This window comes from Dermacentor silvarum, chromosome 6, assembly GCF_013339745.2.
Source record: "Dermacentor silvarum isolate Dsil-2018 chromosome 6, BIME_Dsil_1.4, whole genome shotgun sequence".
Taxonomy (NCBI): domain Eukaryota; kingdom Metazoa; phylum Arthropoda; class Arachnida; order Ixodida; family Ixodidae; genus Dermacentor; species Dermacentor silvarum.
The window spans coordinates 7,540,962-7,566,736 of NC_051159.1; the positions used below are offsets into that span (position 1 = coordinate 7,540,962).

General features: G+C 45.4%; 2 protein-coding genes across 4 annotated transcripts in view; one reads left to right on the forward strand and one right to left on the reverse strand.

Annotated features, from left to right (window-relative positions):
- The window catches only part of LOC119455269 (cysteine dioxygenase type 1), a 289,109-nt gene extending 270,914 nt beyond the window's left edge, over positions 1-18,195 (reverse strand). For both annotated transcript variants that reach the window (XM_049668673.1, XM_037716672.2), the window contains exon 1: positions 17,946-18,195. In XM_049668673.1, the coding sequence (XP_049524630.1) occupies positions 17,946-18,133 (188 nt within the window). In that variant the 5' untranslated portion in view covers positions 18,134-18,195. The remainder of the gene's footprint in view (positions 1-17,945) is intronic.
- A 715-nt stretch (positions 18,196-18,910) lies between these two features.
- LOC119455272 (AP-3 complex subunit sigma-2-like) overlaps positions 18,911-25,775 on the forward strand; it is a 39,678-nt gene continuing 32,813 nt past the window's right edge. For both annotated transcript variants that reach the window (XM_037716674.2, XM_049668674.1), the window contains exons 1-3: positions 18,911-19,079; positions 19,215-19,306; positions 22,962-23,073. In XM_037716674.2, the coding sequence (XP_037572602.1) occupies positions 19,011-19,079; positions 19,215-19,306; positions 22,962-23,073 (273 nt within the window). In that variant the 5' untranslated portion in view covers positions 18,911-19,010. The remainder of the gene's footprint in view (positions 19,080-19,214; positions 19,307-22,961; positions 23,074-25,775) is intronic.

Here is a 25,775-nt window from a genome sequence, read left to right on the forward strand (position 1 = left end):
TACGAGAAAACGGGTCCCAGTGGCTCCCAAGACATTATTTGAGTCCAGGTGACTTTTCCCCTTCCAGAAATTGAAAATGTATTTGAAGGAGCTACATTTTGATCCGTTCACAATATCCTAAAGGCCGTGACGTAGTATCTTCCACTGCAACTGCACTTAGTTGGAGGAACATCTCCGAAAGTTTGAGGATTCCGGAGAAGGCTACTTTGACGTGCAAAGCTATGATCACAGCCTCATTATTTTTTTTAACTCACCTCGTACCTTGTGACGTGATTTAGGCTCTAATCTGCTGAACTTGTTTCGAGCACAATTGTATACTTTTTTTTTGTTTTGTTTAAGTAATAACAATGCCATCTTGTTCACTGTGCTATTGTGTGGCAGGCTCGCCTTTCGAGCACCCTTTGTGTCGCGTGTATCCGGGCAGCTCAAAACCTCAAGTGAATTCTCTCCAGAGCGTACCCTCATCATCCGGACGAAAATAAAGAAGTGGAACTTAAAGGTGTACATTATGGTCCTGAAACCGTTAGCCCTACGGTGGCATTACGTTCGTTTTACCAATAACGTAGATTCAAACGAACTCGTTTAATTGGCAGTGTGCCTCTCGTTTCTTCCGTCTCTTTTTCTTCCCTGGACACCAACACAGCTAACAGCAGACACGCTAAATTTAATCTTCCCTAGCGACTGCTTCATCACAGCTCTGTCTGTCTGTATGTGCCTGTGCGTGCGAGGTTACGTGACACGTTATATCGGTATGACGGACGTATAATTCCCTAACTGCGCGATGCATGTTACCTAATCAGCGGCTCCTTATAATCGTCTCTAGGCGCAGACTGCGTAATGAGCGCCGTCGGCGCAAGTTCCCTCCCCTCCCTCCATTTCTCGCACCGCGAGACCCCGATATCTGCCCTAATATGTCGGCGAACCCGTCACGTGGTTGAATGACGTCACATATGTCTCGGGGCGGCGCCGTGCAGACCTGCGCAATCATCGCACCGCGCGTCAGACGGCGCGGTCCAGTCTCGAAAGGTAGACGAAAGAAAAACAAAAGAAGGCAGAATTCAACAAACGGCAAAGGTCGGCGTGGTGGTGCCACGTCTCGGAAGATCCCCGATGTGCGTCACCGTCGCAGTGATGCGCGTGGTGTCAGGCCGACAAATAAAAGCAACAAACGAGCCTCGTTCGCGAGAACGTGTTTTGAACCGCGACGACAACACGTGCGCGCGTGCTCTGCGCAGCACACAAATGCACAGTCGCGCTAGCGTCCTGTCTGGACGACCTGGAATGTGAAGGAATACTGCGTTTCCTCGTTCGGCAGCGCATATACAGGTGTTTCAGCGAACACATTCAACATTTATTTTAGGTTGCCTGTGGCAGATAGCCCAATTCTAGTTAATGAGCTGGTTTGCTCGAAGCGGCGGAAATTACTTGCGCAAAAAATTGAAATGCATAATCGAATAATTATTAATAATTCACTAATTAAGTTTTTAACTAATTACGTGATGGCCCATATTGTAATCTACAAATTGTAGCCGTGGAGTTCGCAAGGCGGATCCACTTGGAACGAATTCCCAGGATAACACCGCTTTCGAGATATTAATTCCCGAACTTTGCGAAGAAATGCATTGGCGTTCCAGTTAGTTTCTTAACAAAACGTCGCTTTATGCATTGAAGCACAAAATTAACTGGAACGCCAATGCATTTCTCTGCAAAGTTCGGGAATAATTATCCCGAAACTGGTGTCATCCCGAGAATTCGTTCCAAGTGGGTCCGCCTTGCGAACTCCACGGCTACAATTTGGAGATAACAATATGGGCCATCAGGTAATTAGTTAAAAACTTAGTTAATTTTTATTAATTAGTCGATTATGCATTTCAATTTTTTGCGCAAGTAATGTTTGCCGCTTCGAGTAGACCGGCTCATTAACTAGAATTGGGCTATCTGCCGCAGGTAAACTAAGAATTTTTGAAAGTGTTCACTGAAACACCTTGTATATTTCTGCGTGCGTGTGAGCGTAAGCGTCATTCGGCCAAAATTCAAATTATGAAGTTGAACGTCCCAAGGCAGCGCTGCGGCTACGAGAGGCGCCGCACTGCGGATAAATTTCGACCATCCGGGGGCTCTTTGAACGTGCACCTATAGATCACCGTACACGAGCGTCTTTTCAGTGAGTGCGCACTAAGTAGATTATTTTAAATATCGCCCGTGGAAGACAGGGCAAGGCGACCTCTTCAGGTCGCTTACTATAGAAAAGCAATGTGTATACTTGCACATCAAATCACAGCGTTTAGTTTAGTGTGGAGAAGTTCAGTTTCCGGCTTTAGCTATAGGGGACATGTTTATACTGCGAGAATGAAGCCGGGTAAAAACGAAGTAATCTCAGCTTAGCATAAATACAGAGCATACTGGCAGAGTCGAGATATCCGCTTCTAACATGTGCCGCGAACTAATGCGTTCCAGTTTTACAATTCATCCCTGTGCAGGGCGAACGTAAGCCAAGTCGAACCTGAATGCATGAAATATAGTATATTTGCCCATTTTTCAAACGTGCGCCTCGAAAGGGGTGCCAGTCCCGGAAATCCTGCTATAAGCGGAAGTGACGACTCCATTATTCAAAAGCTTCATTTATGCGATTTAAAAGTGCATCCTTGAGTGCATAAGGGGCATCTTAATTAGTGAAACATCCTTAATGACAATGCCCAACGTTACGATTTCTTGACCAAAGAATTCACGCAGGCCGAATGGCGCTGCTGTGACAAGTACTCGGGCTCCAAATTTGGACTATACTCAGCGGCTATACGTTTCGATTACGTAATTGGGATGCGATGTCACAATGCGCCCCCTTCTACTATGCCTATGCGTAAGAGGCGTTGAGATTCGTATACATTAATTTACTTTTCGTTAGGCGTTTTCATCCTTGCCGGTACAACTGACTCGTGCTGCCCACGCACTGCCGTGATGTTCCGGCTTCGCCTTCCGCCGCACGCAGGTTCTCGGGACAGGCTTGCCGACACAGGACGGGCATACCTACCCATACATGCGCCAAGCTATAGCAAGAAATTCGCTTGCGCCTGCCTTGTTTCTACGTATGCCCACAGCTGACAGGGTCCGGTTCGCAGCATCTGCATGCGGTGTGTGCAGAGGAGTACACGGGAAGCGAGCGATTCGAGGCAAAGCAAGATTGCGCAATTTCTCGAGTGCAAGATGTGTATACACGCGGCACATCACTCGTATCGGGAACCGACGACGAATGAAATGCGCCTTCGGCATTCGACTTTTCGCGCACTGTAAGTTGTTGAACCGCAGCTTCAGGCTTGAGAAGCATTTCGTCGAGCGGATTTCAGTCGAGCTCACGGAGTGCCACCATTTAATTAGAGCCCAACAATACAGCTTTAACGGCATACCCTAGTTTCAATGTCCTCCTATACAATAATACGGCAATCCTCCGCGTTGCAACTGCCACGTTTCACCGGAAGAATATTATTTACCAATATAATGGTAGTAAGAGGTGGCTAAGACCACTCGCGGAATATTAGCGCGGATCGGAACGGTTGCTCGTGGCCATCTTAAGAATTCGTTCCAAGTGAATGCGAACTAACCGGCTACATTTCCTAAATTGCACTAAGTGTCGCGCAGTAATTATCTAAACCCTGGTTCGTTAAATGTTAGTCGATTATGCCTTTCGATTTCTCATGCAAGTAATGGTCACATCTTCGAGTAACCCAGCCCGGACTAGAATTATATAGACTTCTGAAGCAATAATATTTACTAAATGAAAAAATTAAAAAAAAACTTCCCATCATTATAACCATCATTATAACCATAACATCGTCACGTAAAAAATTGTGCAACCATCCGTGCAAGCTCTTATAAAGAAGGATAAATAAACAAACAAACACGTCATTCACTGTGGCGGTCTGTGTTAAGGTGAACACTGAGCGACAGACAAGTATTGTCACCATAGGAAACAGAAAGCGCCTAACACTTGCCAACAACTGCAAGGAACACGCGACCACGCACATAATGCGCATATAGCACACCTTAATTCAATGACACCCAATAGTATTTTGACACAACGCGCACGCTGGCTATACATGTATGTATGTATGTATGTATGTATGTATGTACATATGTACATATGTATGTACATATGTACGTATGTATGTACATATGTACGTATGTATGTACGTATGTACATATGTATGTACGTATGTATGTACGTATGTATGTACGTATGTATGTACGTATGTATGTATGTATGTATGTATGTATGTATGTATGTATGTATGTACGTACGTATGTATGTATGTATGTATGCATTGCATGAATGTTCCAAATAAGAGAAGACAGGCGGTGTATGAACAAAGCTACATGTGCACGCTCTTGAAGATATTTTGTTAAAGGTGATCAGAAGAGGGAAGATACGAAAGCCTGAACCTTGGGGCAACGTTTCATTAAAAATTAAAAGAAAAAGAGAACGTCAGTTACTTGTTAAAGACACCTGATTGAGATAGTTACCGTGGTTTCCCGTGATAAAGTACAGCACCCCTACCTCCCCATCCACTACAAAACCCTCGGTATCATAACTGATCCCCCCCCCCCTTTTTTTTAATATATTCAGTGACGTCACACTCGTCTTACTCTTTCGTACCTGCTTATGCGCCCGCTCGCCCCTGGGCGAGACTGAGCTGCATGAACGCTGCAAGGGAAAGCAGTTGTTGGCTCCACGCTGAGACCTTTCCAAAGTCGGTCACACACTAGAAAAATCTAGCTTGCGTTTCCTTTCTTAAAAAATCTGCGCTCGCTACTTTCCTGTCGAGAAAGCTATGTCACGATGACAACGCATATGCTGCCCGTGACCTGGAAGAACCGGGCGCGTACAGTTAAAGAAAATGCACGTATGAGACAGACGTATATCATTGTTTGAGGACAAGATAAGCTCCAAAGTGTGCCAACTTTTGAGTCTACTCTCCCAGTGTAGGATAGCAAACCGTAGGCCAGAGTGGTTTACCTCCTTGCCTTTCCTCTCCTTGCTTTTTAAAAATATTGAATCATGGGGTTTTACGTGCCGAAGCCACGATCTGATTATGAGGCACGCCGTAGTGGGGCACTCCGGAAATTTAGACCACGTGGGGTTCTTCAACGTGCACTTAAATTCAAGTACACGGGTGTTTTCGCATTTCGCCCCTACAAAATGCGGCCGCCGTGGCCAGGATTCGATCCCGCGACCTCGTGCTTAGCAGCCCAACACCATAGCCACTAAGCAACCACGGCGGGTTCCTCTCCTTGCTTTGTCTCTCTGTCTAAGGTCTCAATCTTCCTGTGAACCGTTTGGCTCGTTTAGACATTCTATTAGAGTCACACTATCCACCCAGCTGTACACGCAGTGTTCAGCGCTACTACCGAACATTAATTTGAATATAACTACGGCAAAGCAAACGTGTTGGCAGCGTACAGTAGAAGGCAGTCGGAAGCTCTGTGGCACTAAACTGTGGAGGAAATGCTAAAAGGCAGTAGAGTACAATCCGCAAGCCCAGGTTAATCTATAGGAAGTTCAATACTTGGAGGTAACTTTGCCCCTACTCTTTGTATTCCCTATTTCCCTTACCTCCAGTGTAGGGTAGCAAACGAGATGCTCGTCTGGTTGAGCTTCCTGCCTTTCCTCTCCTTAATTTATCTCCCTCTCCTACTCGGGACGTGCGTTTACTTAAAAGACTGGCTGTAACAATCTCTAAAAAGAGAAAAAAAAAACGAAAAAAAAAAAACCTAAGCAAAAGCGCAGATGGTCGTGGTTATATACCACGGCCACTGGATAAAAAAAAAAAAAGTGCTTTTTTTATCCAGCGGCCGTGCTTATACTATATACCCCGTTGTGAAGGGGTCGCTTCTCACATTCATCCATCTACGCATGCATCCATATACGTCCACCCACACACCCCGCCAACCTTTCCATTTTGGTACGCGTAGCGCGATTCGTCATACTTTTGTGTTCACGGTCGCGTGAATTGCTATTTGAGGCGCGCATAGAGCAAACGTTACTTGTGATAATTTGTCACTGGAATCGACATCCGACCTAGAACGTTTGGAAAACTGAGGGGGGACCACTAATGTGCACAACACCCGGCTACAGCGTCTTCGACCGGCGCGTACAGGGCAGACGCCTGCACAACAAAGGCGGCAATCCGTCAAGTCACCGCGGTGTTTGTGGGTCCGCGTAAAGTCAGCGACGGTGGAAACACGCAGAGCCGAGCAACATCTCTGATAACCTGACGGCGAAGAATTCTCAGAATTACGGGCGCGATAGTAATTAATATAGCGAAACACACGAGTCGCTTACTGCATATGTGAACCAAGGGTTATATCTATTATGTATACAACGAAGGGGACCACGGTGTGCAACGGAATAACCTGGCCCTTTGTATCAAGGACAACACGACGGGAATTTTTTCCATTCTTTACGGGACCTGTGCGCGTATCTTCAATGCGAAAAGACTTTCCGAAAAAAAAAAGAAACAACTAATAGAAGAAGCAGTAGAAAAGTACGTTACATAATGCGGCATGGGTCGTGCGATGTTGAAATTCTAATGAGAGAGCCGGAAAATTACGTTTAATTAGCGCTCGCGGCGTTTCGGAACGACCGATTGTGGCCTTGATCGACGAACGCGGGAGCGAGAATAGGAATGCTCTGGTTTCATCTATTCTATACTAAGTTACGTGCAGTGTTGCCAGATGATAAAACTTCTTTAAATTCAACTAAAAAAAAGAACGTAACGGGAGGCTGCGAGCGAATGAAATGGACAGAATTTCAGAACAACTTTCCGAGAGGCGACTGTTTTTAGGCCAACAACGCGTGATGAAACGCCGATTTTGAAAAAATAAGGAGAAACGGTTGTTGAGACGAGTACGGCGAGAAGGACAGAATACAAGTGTTGCTTCAAGACGCCGACCGACACAGTCTTTCAATATGCTTGCTGAGAGGGCGAACGGCTTAAGTCTCGCAGTGCTGCACGGAATTGCACATACGAACCATGTCGTGTCGAACCTCTTCAGAACGCTATAACAGGCATCGAGATAAGCGGCAGCCTTAGCCACCACCGGATGACGTACTTAACGGTCTTTATGATCGGCTTGTTCGCGGCTGCGAAGAGCACACGTTGATTTCAAAAACAAAATATAACAAGCAACAATGAGAGAGAGAGAGAGATAGTATGAGGGCGCAGCGTTATCTCGACTCTCGAGAAAAGACATCGAACGGCGAATCGTGGCGATAACTAATTTTCCGAAGACGTCCCGTCGACGCGAGAACCATCGGAACAAAATTTGAAAGAAATGTTGAACGTGACAAGAAATAAACTTTGAAAATAGATGTTGATGTGTGAGCTAAGTTAGGCGTGTGGAGGTAATAAGAAACGTTGCACGCGGTTCCCTTATTTGCGATTTGAAATTATATATATATATATATATATATATATATATATATATATATATATATATATATATATATATATATATATATAGGGGATTCAACAGTGCGTCGCTTGTTAACGATCGGTCGCATAATGACGAAACTGCATAATGGAAAGTATGCCTTGCGAGAAACATGGCCGGATAAATGTTTGAGGTGCCTTGTGAGGTACCACACGGGATTAGTAGGTTGCGCCAGTAGAGATTTTTTTCGATGCTTTCCTGAGAGCTGAGACGTTTACTGTTTGCAACGTGTCAAGCGCATTGAGATGAAATTCTGAGCTGATGGAGGGGGCATTGGGAGGAACGAGAGAATAACGAATACTGCCCTATTCGATACGTAGAGCGGCGACTTCACGGACGCGAGACTCGCGAAGTGATGTTTGGCATTTACGTTCTCCGATAATAGGGAAGCCTTTATCCGTAGAAGAAATCCAAGGAGACTTCTCGAGAAACTCATTTGGTGTTTCCTTCTCGTCCCCAATTAATTCGTTCAATGGAGGTAACATCCCAAAGCAGCACTACAGAGCTCTGAGAGGCGTCGCAGTCAAGGGCCCAAAATTAATTTTGACCATCTGGGGTTCTAAACCCAAGCATACGAGTGGCTTCGCATTTCCATACCGTTGAAATCCGGCCACCGCGGCAGGGAATCGAACCCTCGACCTCAGCCTCGAAACGCCACAGCTATCACGGCTGGTTTCGTCCAATCAGCATGCGTGCTTCAAGCAAGAAGAAAGAGATGATTGGGACACTCACGTGAGAGTACGTGCGGGAGTTACACCACCAGGGGAAAAAACTAAGAATGACGTTCGAAGGAAAAAAAAAAAAAAAAATAGAGAGGTACAGATACGCAATCCAGTAACTAGTCGAAGCTAAATGAAGCACGGGTCAAGTCGAAGGAAAAACAGAAATTTCGAAGGAAGCGGGCACACTCAAGACGGCGACAGGTGATCGACGGCGATATATACGGTATTTGATATCTAAATTCCAGGGGAAAGAACGGCAGATGCAGTGGAGTGAGGTTCTTGAGTACATGTCAAGACTACAGGAACAACGATGACGTGAAAAACTGAACCTGCAGATATAGAAAGAAAGAAAGAAAGAAAGAAAGAGATAGATAGATAGAATGAAGAAATACGGAGCAAGATTAGGTGGTCGGTCCATAGCTACTTGAAAGGCTTGCTACTTTAGACGGACTATTCACGACGTTGAGAGAATATTCATCAAAATAAAAAAAAAGAGAAGCTGCAACGGGACCCCGCAATTCAACAGGGCTCTCGTCCCTATTCGTTCGTGACACACTGTGTGAATGGCGGATAAGAGGAGAGGGTAGATAAAAGAAAGTCACTCTGGGGGAAAAAAAAATCACAGACGACATTCGGAGAAACAGCTGTTTGCCGCTACGCTATATCAGTCATGCTTAAGAGGGGCATAGAAGCGCTGATGTCTATAGCTCGGGCTAAGTGCAGCGTCATCTTTTGACATCACATGCACGCAAGAAGAGGAAATGTAGGGAGCTCAACCAGACAAGCCTTCGGTTTACTACCCTACACTGGGGGCGAGGGAAAGGGGGAATAGAAATAGGGAGAGAGTCCATGGTGTCTAGCAAAGAGAATGATTTCTAGGGTGTTACGTGCCCAAACCACGATTGGATTATGAGGCACGCCGTAGTAGGGGACTGCGGACTAATTTTGACCACCAGGCGATCTTTAACGCGCCCCCAATGCACGAGACACGGGCGTTTTTCATTACGCCCCCATTGAGATGCGACCACCGCAGTCGGGATTTGATACCGCGACCTCGTTGTTAGCAGCGAAACACCATAGCCGCTAAGCTACCGCAGCGAGTAGTAAAAAGATTTTAAAAAGTGTTCATGAGGACGAAAATGTTGGCATGAATGAACATGAACGGCGAAGACTTCAAATGTTTCATTATAAATCGCACCTGCACACACCGGAGCGCAGACGGAGGATGGACGCGTCAACGCATGTATGAGCTCTTAAAAGCTGACGCTGCAAAGAAGTCTTATAATAGGGGTGCGTGATTATTTCAAATACGAATCGGACAGTATTTGATTCGATAATTCACTATTAGAAGAGGTCAAATATTAATTTCTGTTCGACTATACTATATTCGGCATTCGATTCGAATGTTGTTTCTCTGGAATATTACTCGATTCCAAAAGTTTGCTATCCGAACACTCCTGCTGTGTAACACTGCAGCCATGTTGTTGAACGCCTTGCGCTTTACGCACAGTATTATACGACAAGCAGGGTTTGAAGAGCCTTCTTTTTTTTTTTTTTTTACTAGAAATTCAAGGACAATTTAAGGATTTCAGTGATGCCGAAGATCAAAATTCAAGGACGGGGAAACAAACCTCATTCTTACACATACACTGAAAAGTAATTAAACCTCCTTCTTAGGCGCAACTTTGTACAGCTAAGCAGCTGTTGACTTGAACAAACGCTTCAAGCTCGCCAAGACGCTTTTCAAAGTTAACTTTACCGATGTAACAATGTCAACCGCCTTCTGGCATGATGATTAGTAGCGTCCGACTTCAGCCAAAACTCGTCATGCTAAAGCCAAATAGCTGAAACTGTCACGCCTTTCTAGAGTTTCTATAGCTGTGGTACGAACCAACTAGAAAAACAACAAAATGGTGGCACAGCTTGGTCGCTTGATCTGGCTTTGTCTACGTGCACGATCGCAATGATGATTTAAACAAGCCTGTTGTTGGTTGTGGATCTTAGCCACATTGCAATCGTTTAGCGAAACTCTCAAAAGAAAATATCTAGAATTGCTTCCCGAGAGACAGTGTCAATGGCATAGCATCTACTCGGAATTTATTCACCTTGAATGTGCAATAGCTACCTCCAACCCAATTTGACAAGAAATTCAAGGAGCACATTTATTTTCAAGGAGGTTTAACCGTGAATCTTTTTTTTTTTTTTCATATTCAAGGGTTTTCAAGGAGGTGTACGAACCCTGTTAGACTACAAGAAACAACAACGGTTGTTGCAGTCTACAGAGGGAAATACAAATGGAGACTTTATATATACAAGTGGAGACTTTTTCGAATGGCTCTGCTGCAGACGAACTGAAGTTATGCAGACGCATTATAGTTTCTGAGCGAACGCAAAAAGAATAACAGTTATGCACAATAAAGTTTTCTGCACAATTCCAATGGCTTCTGTGTAACACAGTTTCCGAATCTTACATTGTCATGCCTCGCCTGAGGCAGCTTACGAATGTATTGTCCAGATTTAGGCAAATCAATTTATTATTTGGCCAATATCACCACGTCTGGATTCCTTTAAAACGACGTGCGAACACAACACCCTGCAACGTGCGTGGGGTAACGTGCTGTTCCTATCCGTTTAAATTAGACTGTCAACACGCAACATATAGAAGTTGCGTGAAGTACGTTTGGGAGAAAAAAATCTTGTTGAATATTTAAAACATACGGAGTTCAGTTCGACATTCGAATGTGGTTTCTCTCGGATGTTCGTAAACGATTAAGAAATGTGTCGCCATTCGAACATTGCTGCTTTATAATAAAACACGAACAGACGGTCTCTGCGCACAGCTGCGCATATATAGTGTGTATACTATAGCTTAACGTGCGTCGGCGTACTTTCACGAAGGGCGCTTTGATATCGAGTCTGTAGCTTCAGCCATGCAGCATTCCATCCGAGCACATATGTCAGGTTCGAGGTCGGCGATTCCTCACGTCCCCACGCGAAGGTAGGACGCGTGGGGACGTGAGGTACTTGCGTGCGCTTTCGAGCGAAAGATTGGAGAGCGTATATATATATATATACATGCAAAACACGCGAGCTGCAAGGCGTGGCTCTTAGCCGAATCGTGTCGAATGCGGTTTATTTCGCCGTGTCGGCAGGGAGATTTTCTGCTAAAGGGTAATGCACAAGGCTCCGGAATTTTCGATGTTTACTATAGGCAAGTGTTACTGCGCAAGACAAGAGCAATTAACAAGAAAGAAAAGCAGAACCAACATTGTTGCTTGCTCCTTTTGACTGTGTACTATGCCTGTCTATTTAAAAGCACGCTGTTAATTGCCTATGACAATGCATCAAAGTAGCTTTGAGGATAGTAATATTAATGGGAGATAATAAAGGAGGGGAGGGGGAGCGTCTTCAATGACATGAGAAGTTTCGTGCCAAAGCTACGCCTGTGCCCGTATTCACAAAAAGCTCTTAAGCTTGAATCGTTCTCAAGAGCAAATTTCAGCCAATCGTGACGCCGGGCATATCATTAGTGGAGGCGGTCAGCCAATGGCCAAGATAACCTATACGAAGGAAAAGCTTTGTGAATTTGGCCCCTGGTCTATCATGGACGCCGTAGCGCGACCACCATGGCGCTCAATTCAACGCCCGCAGGTAAGGTGTGCGCGGGCATTTTTTAAAAATTATTCGGTCTGCTTTTGAATGGGAGAGAAAGCGCCCGTGCGTCAGACGATAACTCCACCGGCGGCGTGGCTATACCTATAACGGGACACTGCTTTATATGCAATTAATGCGAGCACTACCGTTCCCCATTATGGAAGGCGCCAACGAGCCGCCTGCCCGTTAGTGGTGTTCCTTTCCCGTGGGCGAGCATCGCCCACGGCAGAAGAAGCCGCCAAATTATCGGTATTGCATTTCGCGCACGTATAGACAGAGCCGCAGTTCCTTTCGGGTAGCCCACGGTACGTGTCCTGAAAGAGCACCTTGGCACACGGAGAGCATAAGTTGAATACGGCTTATAACTTCCCACAGGTTGTCGTGTACGAGGAAACGGATAGGCCCTGAGGACAGCGTTACGAAATTTTACGACGCTAGAAAGTAAGCTGGAAAGGAAGGCCACGCTTTATTTTCATTTGCAGCTAATTTCGTTCACATTTTGCAGGCAGGTGACAACGATGGCGTCCGGTAATGTTTGTCATTAAAATGGATGAACCGCTCGCCAAAGGGCCGCCCCGAAGACATGAAAAATTAGAAACCGCAAGGATGCATGATCTCTAATGGCATCCCTCTCGAGACTGGGGCGGCGACTAATAGTCACCTGTGCGAGCAACTTACGTATATATATGTCTCACCATATCGTATAATCAAGCAATCTGCCTATTTTCATTATCTCGTAAAGTTGCCTATGTCTGTTACGATCCCGACTCCATCCCTTCCCTGCTTCTTTGCCGCCCAGAACTAAGCGTCTCCGTGATCCGCGACCGAGTCAAAAGATCCGCGTTACGGATTCTGGCGCGAAATTTAAAAAGAGAAATGTTGCCCTCCGTTTTCTTCGCTAAAAGCAGCATTTTCCCCGCCGTGTCGAGTCTGGAAAGCACTTGACCAGACCATACGTTAACTTAGTGCTGCTCTTTAGCACGTGTCCCTTTAAGGCGATTTGGAAACAAGAATTGTGAAGGTTTTCAAGGGGCCCTGCGACACCTCGCTTTCAATACTATATTCCCGCGTAAATTAACGACAAGAACATAATATTTCACTACGAAGAACATAATATACCAGAGTGTCTTAAAATAGGGTACCCAAACATTGGGGGACGAGAACTTCACTGTGGGCCATTTGAGCTCTTTTGTGCTCGCTTTGAGTTACTTTGTACGCCCGGCGGGTTTGCGTTCCCCACCGCTTGGGAACCCTAATATAGAACTCTAATAACGGAGATAGAAAGGGTGCTACGTTTACGTTGCCCCTTCTTCCTTGACATAACCTTTGCTCTTGGCTGCCCCAGCTCGGCCTTCGATAGCAATGCCGAGCAAATCGCCATTTTCTAATTTTGTTTTAAGCGAATAGCTTTCTTTGTTTCTGTCATTCGTTTTCGTAGTCGGACTGCCACCGCCGGTAAAGAAGCGCCGACGGCGCGCGCGCTCGCGCATGGCCTCCGCGCCATCCGATCTCTGAGGCCACGGTTCGCGCAAAAGAGCTGCCGAACGCCAGTGTCCACATCACGTCCCATAGGGTGACGCCCTCTGGATTTAAAATGCTGATCTTAAAGGCTATGTTCTTCCTGGTTGAAGCGATTTGTGGAGCCGGAACACGTCATAGCAAATAAATCATAAACACGTCGTAGACGAAAACACGTCGGGTTTTGGGCACCACCTGTTATGGCCCTATCAGGCGCCCTTGCTGTCCACCTATACTAACGCTACAGATGCTCCGGTTAACGGCTTCGTTCTCTGCGGAATAACGTGGTGAAACAACAAACGCTACGTAAATACCCTCGCTGCAACAAGTGTATACGCCGGAGAGCGAAAGGACGCGCGCACAACCGCCGCTTCCCCGTCTGCTACAATGTATAATTATTTACACCCATAAAAGTAAAATAAAGGTTTAAACCAGTCTATATATCCCAGACCCTTTTTTGTGTGTAAGGATGTGGTCATAGACCGATTTACACCCTAAGTCACTTTTTAAGGGTGTAAATAATTTTAGTGTGTATACTAACTCATGATCGCAAACAATCGCCAAATGGCATGGCGTCTAGTGCCTTCGAACGACTGAAAGTTGAGCGAGTTGGTAAGGATTCGTGTTGCTTTTGAGAGGCAGGAGAGCACGCACGAGGATTAGGAACGTTGTCCGTTTCGTTCCTTCTTGCATCCGCGTTTGCACGCCTGCCTTTCGGGAACGCACGTCAATTGGCTGTCGCGCTGGTTATGACGTCACCGACAGCAGCAAAAGAGAGGGGGGCCTCGAAAGTCGCAGCTAGGAGAGAGCAAGCGATATAGTGTGCGAGGTTGCAGACTCCGAGCTGGTCTATGCAGAGGAATAATATTTGGCTCGCATTTCATGGCAGCGTTCACTATAGAGCACAAGCGTATTCTTACTGTTTTCAAGAACCTATCAAGAACCTATTTAATGAAGCCGGAGCGGTCAGCCGGAAAAGCGTGTCTCTAGCTTAATTAAATTAAATTATTACACTCCGGGGTATCGCGTGTCCAAAAAAACGACCTGATTTTAAGGCACGTCGTAATAATTTTGCCAATCTAGAGTTCTTTAACGCGCACCCAGTGCGTGGTATATACACGAGCGTTTTTGCATTCTGCCCCCATCGAAATGCAAGCCGCCCGGATATGGAACCTGCGACCGCGAACTCACCGGCGCAACGCCATATATCCACTGAGGTACCACGGCGTGTCATGCTTCTATATAACCTATCCCAGCTGTCCGTTCAGGCTCCGCTGGTCTCCTTGAAGCCCAACGTGGGTTCAGCGATAGCAGGGGGAAAGCAAACACGTCGGCAGTAGAGATTAGTAGAAGACGATTGGAGGTTTGGTGGAAGAAAAGCAGGCAGACTACAAACAACGGAGGCGTACCAGAACAAACGTTCCCAATAGTGGATCCGAACGTTTGATGCTGTAGCTTGTATGGCTGTTTAATAAAAATAAATAGGTAAGGAGCATGGAGTGTGAAACATGGAGTAAGGTAAGCTGCATGGAGTTCTGCATGGAGCAAAAGTGAAAAAGACCTTTGTGGCGCAACCCACCACCCCGTTTCAAAGGGGACGCCCATAGCACTCATCCATCCATCCATTCATCCATCCATCCATCCATCCATCCATTGCTACTCCTCACCGGGTAAGGGCGAGATAAAGAGGGAAAGGGCGATGATACGTGACCATGCAATATTACAATGAATTCTATACAAAGCGTGTACGTACACTACGCTGTATCTGCACTGTACATTTGCACCCTGCATTTCGTGTAAGGTCTGCTACGAAGCGTCATAGAACCACTTTGCGCATGCGCCCATCTTGCTGTTGTACTGGACTTTTGTGCAGTGCATTGATCACCCTCCAGGATAAGCCGCCTCCCATAGTGAGATTCCCCGCGAGGCGCTAGGACAGTTTCCTCCGTCAAGGAAAGCAGTGCTGTTGCACCAACATGCTTAATCGGCGCGCTGTCGTGGTCAAAGCTATACAGAGAAGGTTACGAGGGAGATAAGCAGTACACATAGAGTGTCTAGCAGACAAGTGCGTGAGTACAGTGGCCTTCTCACAGTCTGATATGAAACTGCCTTTTTTTTTTTCTTTAATAGTCGCGTACACGCGCCACCTTTGACATGACGTCATGTTCTCTGGATAAGCGATGTGCCCTGTGTCAAGAGCCTGCACGTTCCTCGAAACAAAGAATCGAAAGTTGGCGCTGCGTGTTGTCGCAGTATGTGTGCACGCGTCTTTGCTTATTGCGCTCAATCTCACATCATGACAGACCAATTGGCCCTATCGACTGCCGTGTACGATGTGCGCAGCTTGTGAACTCGATGTGCAAAGCTGAACATCACTTCCAGGTACGGACGGCCAGGGCAAAATGGCCTGATAAACATTTCCAAACGCAACGTGAAAGCGCTGAAATTACAACAGACGATTTGTTTGCGGTTACACAAAGATTCCAGAGAAAGATTAACAAGGGCAGCAGATGTGTGCCAAGAGAAAGGAAGCGCAGTCGATGCATACAGGCAGAGAAATAGGTGGGATGATGAAATGAGGAAATTCGCAGGCATAAAATGGAGTCGGCTGGATATAGAGAAAGATTATTGGAGATCACTGGGAGAGGTCCTAGAGTGGGCGTAAGTTAGGCTGATGATTACGATGACTAAGTTGCACGTATGCTTTCCCACGCTTATAAGCCTTCGGTTAGCAATTCTAAGACCCGCGAAAAGCACTCGAAAAGCCAGCCTCGCGCATGCATATACGTCTCCGAAGCCAGACTGACAGAAGTTCCTTCTTACGCAACAGCGGCTTGTGACCGGCTGGGGGTCATGCGCCGGCCGATAAGAGTGAACGAGAAGATATAACTAAAGCCCCCCCCCCCCCCCCCCCCCCGAACCTCGCTTACACAGCAAGGGTCGTAGGCATATTCTGTGAACAGCATTAGTCCCTGCGAGCATTGCGCCTGTTCAGGCAAAAGGGGCATGCGCTTTCGACATATTCGTCAACAGCGAAGTCACGCTACGAGGTCTGGTGTGCTCAAGCCAAGGTTGCTAGAAATAGAGCACGACCCATTTTTGTCAACACGAATTCATATGTGAACGTTTTCTTGATCAGTACGCTGCAGTAAAGTGGTTGAGAAAAACGTCTGGAGACTGGTTTCGGTTTATTTCTAAAATCTGGTGCTAAAGGTCATGCGCGCGGATACAAGGGTCATGTCTGGATGTCGGGACCCCCACCGCACACTTCGTGTGCGATGCGCCAGCGTACGGCAGGCGACAGTTAACTCGTGAAGTCCTTCCCAGATGTTACTGGGACGCGAATAAATTTATGATCAGTATTATTATGTTTGATCGTAAGCATCTGCGCAGCATCACCATCAGTCACCATATCAAAGTCAGACAATTGAAAAAATAACCTGGAGCCGCGCCTGCTCAAGGTACTCAAACCTTCGGGCTCTCCTCACCGTGCCGTCAGCGAATCGAACGACGCATGTGGCGGTATTGACAAACACAGACGCATTCCAATCTCCGCCCCAAGCATCTGTGCGCATATTGTAGCTGTGCAGATATATCTCCTAAATGCGTGAAGAAAAACGGTGCGTGGCATTTTAAGGAACATGCGCGACCGCCATTGTATAAAAAAAGAGCAACCCATATCTGCACTTTCCTTTTTTCTTTATAACTTTTTTTTTATATATACTTTACCTTATTATTTGCTATGCAATACGGTTTCAGCTGCTGTGTAGTTTGCGACCTTTACAATCCCGACCCTGCCTCTCATATCTTTATCCAGCCGGGACAGCATAAAAAATGTGTAAATATAAAAAAAAATAATAGTAAAAATACGCGGTAATATTGTCTGCAAACGCCACACATCCGACATGCGTGCCATTTCCTTATTTTACACTCATGTCAGTGTGAAGCACGACAAATGCAATGAATGGCACCGTTATAAATAAAAGTAAAATTCGGATACACAGTGAAAGCAAATATGCGTGAAAGCTGCAGTGCTTGGGTACAATGAACGAAGAAGTGTTGCAATCCAGATGAGCTATTTGTACAGAGGATCATCATCATCAGATCGTCACGGATTATGTCCACTCATTAAACGGGATGTTTGCAGAAAACATTTCGAGGGTCAATTTTTCTACATCAGTACACAAAAGACGCGTGATTTGCAGCTGGCGCACCCAAACAGATATCTGCTTATCTGGCGACCGGATAGCGCGAATTGTTTTCAGACTTGCATGCCCACTGATCTTTTCGTGAAATTATACACCAAGCGTTGAAGATACAAATTAAAGAAAAGCGCTCCACAAGAAACGAAACTTAATAGATGGTCACGCACGATGGTACGTGCTAGGCGACGACGTTAGCACGGGGGTACGCGCTGTTCGCATTCCGAAAGTGATGATCGACATAGGAAAAAAAAAAAAAAAAAAATAAGGGGCACGCGCACACCGGTCTTGATAAAGAACAAGCAACGCTCCGGGCGAGTTATGCAGTAAGTGCGCGCGTTGCCCTGCGGCATCTCGAGCTCACCTGTGCCTGTCGAACTTGGCGTACTGCTGCCATTCCTTGGGGTTGCTCTGGTACGATGACATGAGCTCGTGCACGTACTCGACGTTGATGTGGTCATCCTCGAAGACGCGGTGCAGGTGGCTGATGAGGTCCTTTAGCGTAGCCGCACACGGCGGCTTTGCCGAATTTGCGACGCTCCTCGGCTCCATCGGAACACTACGCGCCACTTGTGTTCGTCGCCGGGCGATTTTGAGCGCTTCTAGATGGCGCACATTTTTTTTTAAAGGCCAGCGCTGCTGCATACACTCGACACGTTGCGTGACGTTTCCGACAGCCTGTCTCGCTCGAGCCAATCACACGTTGAGCGAGCATCGCGCGTCACTCCGGGGCACGTCGGTTTCGGTTTTGATGTGCGAGCTGCCAGCCCGGGTGCCGCCTTGTACGACTCGAATGCATTTCGTTTCCTTGACACTAGGTCTGAAAAAAAATAACGAAAAAAAGGTAGAATGTGGTTCATCCCATGCTTCTGCTCGCGAAGTACGAAGGTTGGTACACACGGGCTTAAAAACACGCGCCAGGAGCTTCGGGATCTTTACTATTCTTTCCTTGAGCTGGGTAATATTGCGCGTCAATATTTTTCTGTTGTTTTATTGAATTTTACGCATGATTATTTGGACTACCCTGTGTGTTACTGCACTCGCTTATTTGCAAATTCAGACGCAAGAGCTAGGCACAACACCGCTAGTATTGCTGCTTGTGGTACAGTAGTGTTGTTATTTAAGCACTGTGAGACTAATTTCTACGTAGTAGCAATGTTTCTCAGGCATTGTTCTCAGTTCCTTGCAACAATTACGTTACCTGTACGACAGTCAGCTCTAGAACGGCGAGTCAAGATCAGTTAAGTTTCGATTTTGAGTATCGTAGCAATGGCTAGCGACGACGTTACGGCTACGTAGCCTTTGACAAAGTCGTTACTAGCCGGCACTCGGTAAACAAAAGCATGTGACCGCGTGAGGCGTCGATGTGCGTTCGCAGTTTGCTTATAGTTTAGGTTTTTTCAGTTATTTCGCACTATACCTTGCAAGAATGATTAAAGCAATCTTAATATTTAACCAATATGGAAAGATCAGGTTGACAAAATTCTACGAACATTTCGTGAGTACTGTTCTCATGGGCACACTTACGTGAGGCCGGGGGGTGGGTTCATTTGTATGGTGTTCCGGGTGTGATACACTCTCTTTCGTTTTTTTTTTTTTTTTTTTAAACAGTCGTCTTCTTGAATAATTTCAGCATGAAGAGGAGCAACAACACATTATACGCGAGGTTTTTCAACTTGTTTCCAGGCGAGCAGATGACGTTTGCAGCTTCCTTGAAGGTGGAGAGTGAGTTGACTACTAAACTGTACTTAGCTCTGTAACTCTGTTGAAGATTAAGCATTCGTAAGATATATCTACTGTGGCAATGTTTTGGTGGATCTGGGAATTGAGATTTCGCACATATGCGAACCTAGTGACGTCGACACATCTTCCTAAAGCGCAGGGCTGCAACGATGTTCTCCCATGTTTCTCCGGCCACCGCTGTCCACAAAGGTCGTAATATAATCTTCAACTAAAGATACGACGCATAATTAGGTTGCAGCTGAAGAAAATTATAAAGTGAAAAACATTTTTTTTTCTTCTTTCTTTTCTTTTCATTTTTTTTTTTTTTGCCTCACCATCGGGGGTTTGACGTTCGTGCTCGTTTCTTCAAACAAGCTTCGCCTCTTTTAAATTTTAACATTGCGTTGGATCTTGAGTGTTTTTTGAGGTTGCCGTCTGCGGCTTAGCTCACAGTTTGCGGGCCATTCAGGTGATGAAATTATAGGCATTTATGGGACTTGCACCGTGAGTCTCCCAATCACGAGAAGCTAGAAATGTGCAAAGAAATATTGCAAAATGCAGGGTATCTTAGCACTGGAGGTACTTATATACCTAACAGACGTTTACAGAAACTGGAGGTTTAAAGTGATGAGCAGTGGTTGAACAAGGGATGTTGCTGGTGCTAATGTTTCAACAAGGAAATTTGTCTTTATCAGGGCAGCAACCCTGTTGACAAGTCCTCTTGCAGAAATGTTGGCTCCAGCAACATTATTCGTTCTACTACTGTTCACCACAGAGGCATTCCTGTCATTTGCCTGTAAAAGTGTCACGTTTTAAGGCCTAAGCACTGCGAGAAATACTGTGCTGTTGAAGACTGTTCAGTAATTTTGACCGACTGGTAATATTGTGACAACCGAACTTGTTTCCCTCTGTATTACAATCTGTTATGTCAACAATCATCCGATTGGTCAATTGGTAGACAGTATTCTGCGTTTAAAATGTGGATCTGGCTGTATAAACGTACACTCGCCAACTGACGAACACAAAAACAACAGATTGACGTTTCAGTGCCCAGTACGGGTAGCCTTGTTCACAATCACAAAAATGTAGATCTACACCATCTCGAGACAAATAGTACACTACTACCAAGGGCAGCTGACAAAGGCCACAGTGTATGTCAGCAGTTTCCAGGGCATTGTATAATGTCATTGGCGATGAAACTGCCAACAACGCTGCCTGTGTGCAGCACATTAAGACAAGTGCATTAGCATTCTTGCCCATACCATCATATGTTAGGAAATTGGGATTCACCGGATTTCTTTAACCTGCTCATACTTGCGAGAGACACATACACAAAACTATAGCTCTTATCTGGCCTCACTCAACATAAATAAATCTTGTTGTCTTGTCTGTGAGCAGACCTTGCTTTCACAAATGCCTGTTCATTCACGATTGAAATGGTGGACGCCACCATTTGTAATATGAGCCATCAGAATGAATCCGAAGGCTTCCAATGCGGCATATCCCAGTAACACGGCCATACCAAAGGTCCTTTGAAGTTAAGAAGCATAGAGCTTTCAAAGGAACATTAGTTCAAGCGCAGTGGCGCACCGACTGGGGGGGGGGGGGGGGGGAATCGGGGGTTGTAACCCCCCCCTGAGGCCGACTTAACCCCCCCTTTTGTTTAACCCCTTTTCTTTCCTTACGCATTTGAGTACTGCAACTAAGATGTAAGACGCGCAATCGTCTGCACACTCGCAAAAAGCGCATTTTTTTGACAATTTCCCGTGAAGAAATCGAAATTAGTGCTGGTTAGATGGTATTGGCAAACTGTCAACCCCCCCCCTGGCAGAAATCCTGGGTGCGCTACTGTTCAAGGGATATGTGTCAGAGCTACAAGGTCTCCAGCTGGCCTCTGCTAAAGCCCTTAACAGAAACCGCAACATTTCCTAAAATGCAAAAATGATGAGGGATGAAAGAAGCTAACGACGTGCAGAAAAACAATGGGGACAGTTTGATGCGTAGCAGCTGATAACCAAATCACACATAGCACCCACGTTGCGTTGATGTTGCTGCTAGCAACAGGCCATGCCGGTGCTGCTTGTACCGGTATGTTTATGATTGAGATTGCGGGTGTTATGAAAGTGTTTAGTGCTTATAAACTTCTATAAAGCTGCTGAAACTTGTTTTTCACAGGTGAAGATTGAACTTCCGTATTTATGCAAAATTTTGTTTTCTTCTGTGAGACGTCCTCTAGGCTTGGCATTTCAAAGCACACATCTTCCTGTGAAGTAAAGGATCTTTGGTTCAAAGGACTTTAAAAGCACCTGTGTGACTGGGTGGCCTCTGTCTTACTTTGGGACATTAAATTACATAAATTGAATCACATTATACACACTTCTTTTTCGTAAAGGGATAGTCTCGTAATGTAGCTTCTTAAGGCAGTTTGCAGTACCAAAGCTCATTTTGTTGTTAAACTTGTAATGTCCATACAGTTCCACATCAACGAAAATTTGAAGAACCTTTTCACTGTTGTGACGCTATGAGGAGTGCTGCTGAGCGAGGTTGCATGTTTGATCCCAGCCATGGCAGTCACATTTCAATGGGGGTGAAATGCAAAAATGCTTGTGTACTTAGATTTGGGTGCATGTTAAAGAACCCCAGGCGGTCAAAACTAAACATAAGTCCCCCCCCTACAGCTTGCTTCATAATTATATTGAGGTATTTTGCACATAACCCGAAATATATTTAGCTGTTTATCAAAGAAAGTGCTCTTAGCTGCCAAGTAAAACACAGAATCAAGTTTGTAGAGTACAAGACTGCAAGTGTTACATTGGGCAGATGCATTAATGATAGAGTGCGGGAACACAAAAATAAGGTCGTCAAAGGTGCATCAGGTGGGTTTCTCTGCCTTCATTGTGAGCAGCATCAGTACACCCCTCTCTTTTCAACAGCCATTACTGATAGAAGTAAGTGCGAACTAACTGGACTTATAATAGAAGCTGAGCAGATTGCTGCTCTTGGGCAATCCTGTATCAGTAAGCTGTCATTAGCTCTCTCTAATAAAGAATTGAAATTTTCGCACATGCCTTGAGATATCGCTGTATAAAATTTTTGCTTTGATTGTTTAGTATGTACACGTGGCTGTGACTCATGATGGCTGAGAGTATAAGCACAACCTGGTTTTCGATAGTAAAACAATGTTGAAAGTTTAGCACCGTGTGTCCTTGTGTGTCTTCTTTTGTCCTGTCTTTTAACTGCGCTATGGTAAGTAAACCTTTTCAAGATGTGTTACCAACAAGCCCACATTGCAACCCTCGTTAGCGTTTTACCCTTATCTCTGGCCATGGAGAGTACATTTGTACAAAAAAAGAACAGTGAAATAATAAAGATGATGCCTAATTGCTATAGTAATTAGCAATTGTTTTGCTCAACTATCAACAACTGAAAACTCACTCCAGCACATTGAAAACGCTACTATAAGCTATGCTATAAACTTCCTGTGCTTAAGCCAGAAATATGACGCATCAAAGTGTGCGTAGCATATGTGATACGTCAAGCATCACAAGGTTAACATAGACGGCAGATGGTGTGAAGCATTTTCAGTGCGTTTTTGTTCCGTCCTTTTGAAAGCTTCGCATCACGCATTTGACGGGCACCTCTGTTCACTGTTTTTCAGTCTCATTAAAAATTCTGACTACAAGATTATCTACCGTCGCTACGCTACTCTGTTCATAGTATTCTGCGCCGACTCCAGCGAGAGTGAGCTGGGCATCTTGGACTTGATTCAGGTATGTATTTTCAGCGTTTCACGAGACTATGCTTGGCCTTTCGACATGTTCGAAGCTGCTGCCTTTTGTTGCGCCCTAAAGAAAATTGGGAAGAGAAGACATATCTTCCAGGAGATTTCAAAAGGTTGTCCTCCAAATAAATTGTGTTCACTCGGGCCGGTCGATACATGGTTTATTATGAAGCAGCAAGGTGTGACACCAAGAGGAAAAAGCAGACACAACCAAGCGCTGAACTAACATTGTATATCTCACCCGAATGCTGTTGCTAGGCACGTGTTTGATGAAGCATTATGGTCCTTTCTTTCTCATTGCATGTGCACTTCATCTAGCATCAAAGGAGCAAGCAAGCAATAAAGCAGTGGTTATTAGCTGAGTGCTTCATTATGTCGGCTTCTAGCCCTCTGCCTTATCCTCCCTTCGCACTGATGCTTCAGAACACTCCAAAATTGATAAGCAAAGCTTCCCTCTATGGCCAGTGCTTGCAGGTGGTGTCATTTTCACCAACAGAACACATAACTACTCCTTGAGCCCGTGATACCACGATAGAAATGTACCAACGAGCCCAGTTTCAGTTCTTGCATGTGGTGTTCAAAGTGCACCAAGTGGCTTTCAGCTCCCTTGTGCTATGTAAGACTGTGGCACACATAATGAAAACGTTGCAAAACAAATACAGAAGTGCCTGTGGAGCTGCAACTTTGCTTAACCGTAGCAGTACAACATGGTGGGCACCTATGTACAGAAGTGCTCTCCCAACTACATAACGCTTTACCGAAGCGCTACATGTGTTGTGGTTTCGCATGGCCTCTAAGACTGTGACACGTGCCACGCTGTCATCTGCACAACACATGATGCAACACCATCTCGGAGGTCATAGTTTCAGCATTGTTCCTTTCTGTCGGTGAAGTAGAACGTGTCGTCAACCAGCTCGAATGCATTGCATAAACAGATTTTGTTGCACGTTAAATATTTGGCATTAATTTTCGGCATTGTTGGAAGTTAGCACCGTGTGTGTCCTTGTGTGTCTTCTTTTGTCATGTCTTTTAATTCCGCCCAGACCAGACGCATGACCAGAGAGCAAGACAAAAACAACACAAGGGCTGTGTTATTTCGCCTTGCTCTCTGGCCCTGTGCATTACAATATCTTATCCTTGACAGCGATCAACGTTTGCACAACAAAGCAATTCTGTACAGTTGAATCTCAATATACCAAACACGGACATAATAAAATAATGGATATAACGAAGTAAAACTAAAATATTTCTTGCCGACATCTGCATGTAACAAATATATGCTTGTAACGAATATCAGATAAGAAGGAATTATTTGCGTGTCAGATGCGACTTCATTATAACGAGTCTCGACTGTATACGTGCAACCATGTGCTGGAAATGTCTGAGATTCCATTGGCCATGTTTAGTGTTTGCACACCTTCCATAGACCTTTTGCATAATGCCGAAAACCCTATGCGTGCATTGCGTTCCCGCCACCATCGTGAATGATAGACACATCAGGCGAGCACAGGATGTTTGTAGGTTTGTGGCCGCGCTCTCTCAACTACTGGTCTTCTGAAATTTTCAGTGGTGTACTGACGTACATGTAGTGTGTTCGCCGCATAACACGGCTCTGTGAATGCAAGTTTGGTTCCCCACAACATGATGGGTGGAATATCTTGGCATATGCTGGCATGCGTCATTTACTACTGCAACACGATAGTGGCGATGGAGAGGCCTTGACTGCACAAGCTACAACTTCATTGCCAAGCCTTAGGTCATTGAAAAAGAAGCGCAGCATGCTACAACATCTTGTGTACTGGGGCAGCAATCCTGCACGGTCAAGTGGCCTCGTAAACACTAGGGTATTCGGCCATATGATTGAGTCAACTAGTTGTAGCCTCTGTTGGCCGGCATCTCGGCCCTGGTTCAAGAAACGTGGCCGAGCACTGTTGCATACTTGACTTTAGGCGAGGGACGCAGCTCATTACAGTGGTGCTAAAGCTCATGAATGTGACAAAAGGAATAACTAGCCACATCTGCGCTGTACACATTGCTTTAAATGTACTAAGTGACGGTGAATAAAAGTTGTTTTACTTGACTGTTACAATTAGCGTGAAATTCAGGTGAACGGTTGGCAGTGCAGCATGCTGGAAAATTTTACAGGTAAAGTCAGTGCATTGACCCCCAGATTGAATTTTGTGCACTTGTGCGCCTTACGGCTGGAACTGTACACTTAGACACAGAGCTTGCATAGCTGCACACATGTCGAATATTCGTGAAGAAATGTTGGAGAAACAGCAAATGCAAAACAAAACGGGATGCAGTGGGGCAGACGATCGACTACTAAAGCCTGCCCGAGTCTATCCCTCATAATGACAACCGAAAACCAGTGTTGCCTGATTGCAGCACAGGGTTGTCGGCGTTATGCAAGTTCCTTATAGTTCCATCTAGGCGACAATGAGCACAAATATTGAACTGAGGCAGATTACCGCATTCCTATCGAGCACACTTAAGCAGGGTGCTATGCAAATGAAAATAAGATAGCAAAATCTGACAGTATGTGTTGAACTCAAAATGTGCAACCAGTTCCTATTGCAACTGTGCTTCCACATTGCTTCTGACAAATCGACATTGCATCTGACAAATCCACACTACTTCTGACAAATCGTGTTACACCAAGAGAGAGAAGCAGCACAGAGTGGAGGAATT